Below are 9,167 nucleotides of genomic sequence, written 5' to 3' on the forward strand. Positions count from 1 at the left end.
ATAGTGAGTAGGCTATAATTTAGTAATTCACAGCATTTTCCTTTGAGGATGTTAAAATACAGTTTAATATTTAGTTAAATCGACCCACTAAATGAAAACGTGAGCTCTGACTCAGTATTAAAACATAACTGAGATCATCTCTATCACCTTCATATGTACATCAAGTGACACCATTTTCACATTGTCACATGACTCTAGATCTTAAAATAAACTGTTGCATTGTGCTGTAATGCTGTTGCTGTATTTCACAACCCACCAGATGGCGCCACTCAATATCGAGAATGAAAGTGATGACAGTAAAATATGAGTCAAAGACAGTCAATCTGTAATAACAATAATTGTATGTATTTATCATTACAGCTTCAGGTCTGTCTTCTGGTCCTATAGCAGGAATGTGTTGATGTTCTTCTGGGGTGATTGACTATCACTGCAGCAACTCTGTGGAAATAGGCTATTTTTATCATAATAAACCAAAGCAATCTGTGTTTAATTGAGTGAGTTTTTATTATAAACAGGCATCATGAGGCAGCGCAGTGATCAGTTAGGTGTCTTATTTGTAGTGTTGGGAGAAACGAAGCTTTTCGAAACTTGCTTCGAAATAATGATTCAGTGTTTCGAATCGCCCGAATCTCCACACGCTGGCGACCCCTGCTGGTCAGAACTGTGGAAATGCAACACAATCTCAGTCCAAACATCCACAAAAACACCTTTTACAACCCCATTGTAAACGTTTTATTGAAGGTGTAATCTATTAAAGGCAATTAACAAATTATATAGTAGCATTCAATAAAAAGAGTCTTTATAATATGTGTTATTTTATTAAACTTGTTTTGTTTGTTTTATGGAGAGATTGGTTAATCAGAGCAATGAGACTTTTAACTACAACTCTTTCTTTTTATTATACATATGTGTAATTAAATGTATAGAAATGTATAAAATCGATCCGTGATCAGGTAAAAATCATGTAGACAACCACTGAAATTTCCGAACAGTTATGACGTCACGGAACCCCGTTGACTGAAATCATGTGACTTTGGCAGCAAAAAAATAAAAAATAAAATAAAAAAAAGGTGACAGACTGGCATCCTGATTACCCGAAACAAATGATTCACAAAGGTTTCGAAGTTTCATGAAGCGTGTTTCGAAAGCTCCCATTACTAGTGCATATTTTCAGATCTTCCTCTGTGCATGAGAACAGAAACATTTATTTATAGCACACTGTATTGGGTTGGGTAGCACCATATTAGAGAGATGTGATTTTATGAATTGGACACTAGAGAGCAATGATGTGCTTGTGCTGAATTTGTCAAAATATCCAGAACATGTGTGTGTGATTATCTGTGTTAGCCTACTGTAAACTGGTAAATATGCATTCCATATGAGTAGACCAAGTGGTCCAGAACAGCGAATGGTGAGATCAAAATTTAATAAAGTTTCTATGTGTGTTAAGCTAAAAATAGAACATTTAGTTAAGTTTCTGAATGCTGTGCTTTTTGTGCACCACTAAATTAAACTAATACACAGCAACACAATTTCTGATATAACATTAGTGCTTATGAGAGTGCAAAAAAAAAAAAAAGTGCAAGCAAAACAGAGTCAGAAGAAAAACGTCCTGGCAGAGATGTTGAATTTGATCGTTATTTTGAGGTGAAATTTCCATACACAGGCTCCTTTGATTTCTGCAAGGAACAATAGACAGTCAATCAAAAGCAACAGTTTAAATAGCCTACTTTTTAAAAAAATATAATAATAACATTTTATGTAGGCTTCACAAGACCATAAAGTTTCTGTAAAATTATTTGTTTGACTGTGCAAAGTTTTGAACATTTTTACTGATTGTAGGCTAGGAGGTGACCTAACCTTTGGGTATCGCCCATCATTTGCATAAGTTTGATCTCTGCCGAACACGACAAACACAAAAGTCTACCATTACCCGCGATGGAGATAAACTTAATATAAAGAAGCTGCTTTAAATATGTTGTTTAAATTGTGTTTAAATAGGCCTACGTCTATGAAAGTGTATAACTGTACTGTGTACAAAGAGAATCGCAATGGTGACAATTTTTTTTTTTTTTTAAATAAAAGTTGCTGATAAAAAACATTTAGCTTTCAAATAAAAATAGTGAATAAATGTTTGTGGTACAGCCGCGAATCGGTTGCGCGCTGCAAACGCAGCATATGTGAAAGAGCACGTGCTGTTCCTGCAACAACGGAGTATAAAGTACACTTTCATTGTATGGAATAAAATATGCAATGAAAGTTAATCGTGACTAAAGCTGTCATATTGCCAAAAAGAAACTCATAACAGTACGGTGAGTAAATTAAGACTTTTTTTTTTATCATTGAATATAATAATATTTTATTGTTATGGAGGAAAATTACTGAAAGTAATAATTAACACGGTTGACCATCCACATCTGTTCACTGACCGTGATGCATAATGGAACACAAAAATTCTAACAGATTAACTGACTGGAACAACTTCCTGCAACACAGAATTATCTTTCGTCTTGTTGGTTTACACAATGCAGAATCATTCATGTCTTTCTCCCGGGTCTGAACTGCATTAACAATAACATAATGCATGCATGTTAAAACAACACATTTTCCAATCTAATATTGAAATTGGTGCCTTATAAAAGTTAAAAATTTTAGCATTTGAATTAAGTGTTTGATCTCCTGACCTAATTTTTTACGTTTCCTGCAGATGCAGCAGATCACGACTGCAACTACAATCATCAGAGATCCAGCAGCAGCAGCAGAGATCAACACTATCAGAGACACTGAGACTGGAGGAGGAGAAGGAGACTGTGTTGTAATGTCTAAAGAGAGATTAATGTTAAGTGACTTGAATCAGATCTACAACAGAAGACAGAGATCAGGTCAGTAAACACACACATATATCATCAGTGCTGTGGTACCTGCACATGTGTGACAGAGTGTGTTGATGTCCAGATGTGTGGTCTGGTTGCTGATGGGATTGTTCAGCACACAGCTGTAGGTGTTTTTATCCTGATATTCCACCTCCAGAGGTAGAGAGAGACTGATGCTGAGATCACACACACTGATGCTGGACAATACACTGATTCCTGCATACCAGGAGAGAGTCGCATCACACACATTCAACACTGAACACAGCAGTGAACAATTTGATGAAGATGATGAGGAACATTGTGAAGAGTTACTGCTGATGACAGGAACAGGCAGACGAGCTGGAAAACATGAGAGAATAAAGAGGAGTATTGATAAATCTACACAACAGTCTTATTTCCAGCTCAATGTTTTGAGTGAGTGTTTAGGGCAGTGATATTTAAATGTTGGATCTCCATGGTTCCATCCAAAAAAAATGAGCGTCACTCAAGGTAAACGGCATGTGCTTCTGTGTTAACGGCTCATGCCTGAATACGAAACACACCCGTTTTAAATAAATTCAGGGGGAGAGCATGCTGCCCTTGCGTTTGAGCATGGCGAGTGCAAGCGTTGTGAAACGTTCACAGTTAAAGTGCTTCGTGCTCTATTTGCTTATTTCCAAGTGCTAGCAGCCACAATGCGATTGTGGGCCTCGCGTGTCATTCTGGGCGAGAGATGGGTCTGTCCCTATCGCTCGCTCTCTCTCTCCAGATCGGGATGTCCCTTTGCCGGACTCCAAAGCATGCCCTGGCACCTCATCGGCTCGGAGGGAGGAGCAAAAGGAATTACTTGAGGTTGTGACTCATGCAGTGTCCAGACTACCATTAGGTTTTGTTTGGTTGGATTTAAAAGAAACCTGGTGCGATTGCTCTGTTAGTGCTGTTCATTTGAATAAGTGTGAACGCTGCCATCTGAATCCTGGTGCCACCAAACAAGCAGACCGAGACCATCGAAAAGATGGGTCTCGATCAGCTTCCAAACAAACCCTGGTTCGGTTCGACTGAGATATCAACACAACATGGACCAAAGACATGTAAACAAACCAAAAACAGGAAGATGAGTCCCCAAAAGGACATAATGCTCAAGAATACCTGTTTTTTCCCGTCATAGTCGCAATGTTTTCCACCACAGTTCGGTACAGGCATCCTCACAGCATCCTCGATCTTCGTTTGTGTGTGACGGAGGGATTCCTGCTGCTGTTTTGACTCCTTTACACATTTTATAAGCTCTTCACGAGTTCTCAGCTGGTCAGAATACCATCATATGCAGGCTACGCACAAAAAAATAGTCCATTTATCCCAGCACACAGCATAGTTTTGGATGTCCGATAAGTTCCGTCTTAAAATAGGCAATTAGTAATAAAAGCCGACCAATCAGTTTGTGATGAATCCCTTTGCCTTTAGGTTCGGTATCTTTTGGTTCGGTGATTCTGTGGTTGTTGTTTTTTTTTTTTGGTCTGGAACAAATGAACCAATCGAACCGAATTACAAGTGTGAACACACCTTTAGACAAGCCATGGGAACAAGAGCCCCCCAAACACTCCAGACTGGAGAACAGATTTCTGTCTGGTGGCCACGAGGAGGGACCTCAACATCGGGCTCTCCCCTTCTTTCACATGGTACTCACTGCAGAGTGGACGTCCATTGGGATGGAGGGATAGAGTTGTGGGTAGGGTTAGGGTGTGGTTAGATATCCTAGCTCCACCCATTAGGCCCAAATTACATTTGCTCTTCCTCGCTAGACATCCAGCTAGATGTAAGCTCCACCCATTTGCTCAGCAGCTTCTCCCTTCTTTGAGGACCTACATAGTGAGTTAACTCACTATTGGGGGAAACCTTACACATCGCGTGTCTTTGTGCCTTCGACATCGACATATTCGGTTAGTGTGGGTGTGAATGGCCGCGGTTATACGATGATGCCTCAGGTAGTAGAGTCTGCAGTATCATCAAAGAAACCACCTCCCCACTTAAGCCGTGCTGAACAACCTCTACACTGATAGGGAAAGACTTTCAGGTGGCAGGTCAGGCTGGTGCTGCACTGCACAGTTACAGTTGTACCAGGCTGACCTGTTGAAGGATTTGAGAGTGGGTGGTTCGATCGACGAAGAGTCTCTGAGCTCCGTTGAGCCACAGATTTGTCTCTTTATGCAACTAAAGCGACCGTTTAATGGTGGTCTGGTCGCCACAGAGAGACATCAACGGCATCAAAGACTGAGAAAGGACGCTTCTGCTCGATGCCCCTCTTTCACCTTCTGGGATGTTTGACGAATCGGTTAACACAGTTGCCATCAGATTATGAGAGGTGAAGAGAGACATGAGTAAGCGTTTTTCCAGTTCCTTTCTCGCCCCACTCAAGGGGAGGGGCTGTCGAACACCCGGCCCAAACCCAGTCCTGCTCAGAGACGTGAGGCGCAGAATCAGAGTGTGGCGAGTCGGGCTCCCCCTCGCTAAGATTGGGGATCGGCTCGTTACTCTCAGCAGCCTCATAAGAGACCTGATGCACAACGTTTAACACAATAATTAATGGAAGGGCCTTTTTTTAAGTCCTCCAAAAATCACATTGACGTAACCTTGAGTTTTGCTTTAAAAAAAAATTTAAGGAATTTTTTTTGTATTTAAATTTGTTATAATCAGTGCCACAAATGCTGTTGATTGAATTCAATTCATGCTGAATATTTCTTTAATAAAACAAGAATATGAACGTTTGGACAAAATGACGTCTCTACTCACCATAGACAGAAACATTGAATGTTTTTGATGATTTTTTCGCTCCACTTATATCTAGTTGATAAACTCCAGCATGTTCAGTTCTGGTGTTTGTGATGGTCAGAGATCCAGTTTGATCGTCCAGCTTCAGTCTGTCTCTGAATCTCCCATCAGGAACATCTTCATATGTGGAGAAGATTTGCCTCTTTTTATTCATTTTAGCTATTAGAGATTTTTCAGCTCCAAATTTCCACAGTATATCATCATCTTTACGTAATTCAGTATCATCAGTGTTTAGAGTAACAGAGACTCCCTCCATCACTGACACTGAATCACCAAACACACCTGGAGAACAAACAGATTTACACAGATTGATAGTTCTGATATATGAACTTGAGTTTTAAACATCTGCTATCTAGATCACAATAACTGTATGAAGCTATGAGCTTCGTATGATGCTCAAACATTCGTAGGATGCTTAATTTTTGATAGCATATAATATTTTAAATATATTAATATCTTTAATTATATATATACATATATATACAGTGAGGAAAATAAGTATTTGAACACCCTGCTATTTTGCAAGTTCTCCCACTTGGAAATCATGGAGGGGTCTGAAATTGTCATCGTAGGTGCATGTCCACTGTGAGAGACATAATCTAAAAAAAAAAATCCAGAAATCACAATATATGATTTTTTAACTATTTATTTGTATGATACAGCTGCAACTAAGTATTTGAACACCTGTCTATCAGCTAGAATTCTGACCCTCAAAGTCCTGTTAGTCTGCCTTTAAAATGTCCACCTCCACTCCATTTATTATCCTAAATTAGATGCACCTGTTTGAGGTCGTTAGCTGCATAAAGACACCTGTCCACCCCATACAATCAGTAAGAATCCAACTACTAACATAGCCAAGACCAAAGAGCTGTCCAAAGACACTAGAGACAAAATTGTACACCTCCACAAGGCTGGAAAGGGCTACGGGGAAATTGCCAAGCAGCTTGGTGAAAAAAGGTCCACTGTTGGAGCAATCATTAGAAAATGGAAGAAGCTAAACATGACTGTCAATCTCCCTCGGACTGGGGCTCCATGCAAGATCTCACCTCGTGGGGTCTCAATGATCCTAAGAAAGGTGAGAAATCAGCCCAGAACTACACGGGAGGAGCTGGTCAATGACCTGAAAAGAGCTGGGACCACCGTTTCCAAGGTTACTGTTGGTAATACACTAAGACGTCATGGTTTGAAATCATGCATGGCACGGAAGGTTCCCCTGCTTAAACCAGCACATGTCAAGGCCCGTCTTAAGTTTGCCAATGACCATTTGGATGATCCAGAGGAGACATGGGATGAAGTCATGTGGTCAGATGAGACCAAAATAGAACTTTTTGGTCATAATTCCACTAAACGTGTTTGGAGGAAGAAGAATGATGAGTACCATCCCAAGAACACCATCCCTACTGTGAAGCATGGGGGTGGTAGCATCATGCTTTGGGGGTGTTTTTCTGCACATGGGACAGGGCGACTGCACTGTATTAAGGAGAGAATGACCGGGGCCATGTATTGCGAGATTTTGGGGAACAACCTCCTTCCCTCAGTTAGAGCATTGAAGATGGGTCGAGGCTGGGTCTTCCAACATGACAATGACCTGAAGCACACAGCCAGGATAACCAAGGAGTGGCTCTGTAAGAAGCATATAAAGGTTCTGGTGTGGCCTAGCCAGTCTCCAGACCTAAACCCAATAGAGAATCTTTGGAGGAAGCTCAAACTCTGTGTTTCTCAGCGACAGCCCAGAAACCTGACTGATCTAGAGAAGATCTGTGTGGAGGAGTGGGCCAAAACCCCTCCTGCAATGTGTGCAAACCTGGTGAAAAACTACAGGAAACGTTTGACCTCTGTAATTGCAAACAAAGGCTACTGTACCAAATATTAACATTGATTTTCTCAGGTGTTCAAATACTTATTTGCAGCTGTATCATACAAATAAATAGTTAAAAAATCATACATTGTGATTTCTGGATTTTTTTTTTTAGATTATGTCTCTCACAGTGGACATGCACCTACGATGACAATTTCAGACCCCTCCATGATTTCTAAGTGGGAGAACTTGCAAAATAGCAGGGTGTTCAAATACTTATTTTCCTCACTGTATATATATATATCATCTTCACACTTTTCATCGTTCTTTACGGTTTGCTTCCGCTCTACATTCATGTCTCTTTATTAAAAAGTTTTCTAAGGCTTTCCGATCACCTCATGTCTGATCACTTCTCAGAACGGCCACTGACTCTCACACGAGCAACTGGCTCAAAATTTAGCTTGAGTCTCTAGTCAAAGCATTGATACATTGATACATTATCAGGAAAAACCTGCAAATATCAGGTAATTTAAACATTGCGATTTACGGGCCCCGTCCCAAGTCATGCAAGCTGGGCCTGCCTGAGATTTGAAAGTGGCATAATGGAGAAGTCTCCTCTGGATGAAGCTACATTCATCATAGCAATTTACATTAGTTTTCATGACTTTTTAACATCTGTGAAGAATGTTACTGATATTAAAAAAAATAACCAATAACTTACCAGTCAGACGCCACCAGCACAAACAGAACAAAACAAACATGTGAATCATTTTCTTCAATTGTTCAGTGAAAAGTCTAGTTAAAGTCTAGTTAAAGTCTGCTACCTCACATTGTGACTCTAGCAGCTCATCTTCAGAGTCAAACTGAAACCTGCTGTGGTTGGTTTTCTTCCGAGATGAAGTGTGGGTATTCAGTGCACGTGCGTTTATTTTCTAGGTGAAAGAGCTTCTTCCTGTCCTGCTTAATGAATCTCATGGTTACTGCCTTCCCAACGAATCTCACAGTTAATGCTTTAACAAAATAGCTTTTTAGTCACAAAAAAAATAAAATCAAGTTTTATTATCAACCTTGGTTTATCATGGTTAACCAAGTTAAAATCAACCTTGGTTGGCCAAAGTGCTGAATCCATCAAAAACAGTCAAATCAGTGTCAGAGACTCTTAAACTAGACTCTTAACAATCGCGTAGCTTTGCTATACACATATCGACAGCTAAACAAAACGCTAAATAATACACCAGACCTTTTTTTGGCTGTGAGCTGTAAGCAGTGAGTGACAGAGAGAGAGACAGTAGCTGTATTCACATGGACCATAATAATCTGATTGTTATTGGACTAGTAGCACAGTCGGATAAAAAAATCTGCATGATTGATATTCAAAACAATAAGCAAGTACTGCTTTGTTTAAGGTTTGTATATCTGCAGACCTAGTGTCAGGTTACCTTTCTGAGTGATGAATATAGACTATTGTTACCTGCTGATATAGACATTTATACACAAGTATATTTGCCTTTAAGGCCCCGATATACTTCAAACGAAGTCGAAGAACTAAACGATGTGAGGTCATTTCGGACAAAATCAGGCCAAACCTATCTTCGGTTGAAGTTCGTTTTGGGATTTTGAAACTGCTTGCGAGAGTGAACTTTCTGGAAAAGTTCCTTTGTACCTTCGTACTGACATTGGTCCATGGCGAT

General features: G+C 40.0%; 1 protein-coding gene across 1 annotated transcript; it reads right to left on the bottom strand.

Moving 5' to 3' along the window:
* Positions 1–2,068: 2,068 nt before the first annotated feature.
* On the bottom strand, positions 2,069–8,380 carry LOC311084809 (SLAM family member 5-like). The gene is made up of 3 exons (XM_084117106.1): positions 8,198–8,380; positions 5,640–5,960; positions 2,069–3,212 (listed from the first exon to the last, which is right to left on the bottom strand). Exons 1-3 carry the CDS (start codon positions 8,244–8,246, stop codon positions 2,884–2,886), a joined length of 699 nt encoding a protein of 232 aa, XP_083973232.1. The 5' UTR covers positions 8,247–8,380; the 3' UTR covers positions 2,069–2,883.
* Positions 8,381–9,167: the final 787 nt, after the last annotated feature.

Source organism: Abramis brama (assembly GCF_963993115.1).
Source record: "Abramis brama genome assembly, chromosome: 6".
NCBI classification, from domain to species: Eukaryota; Metazoa; Chordata; class Actinopteri; order Cypriniformes; family Leuciscidae; genus Abramis; species Abramis brama.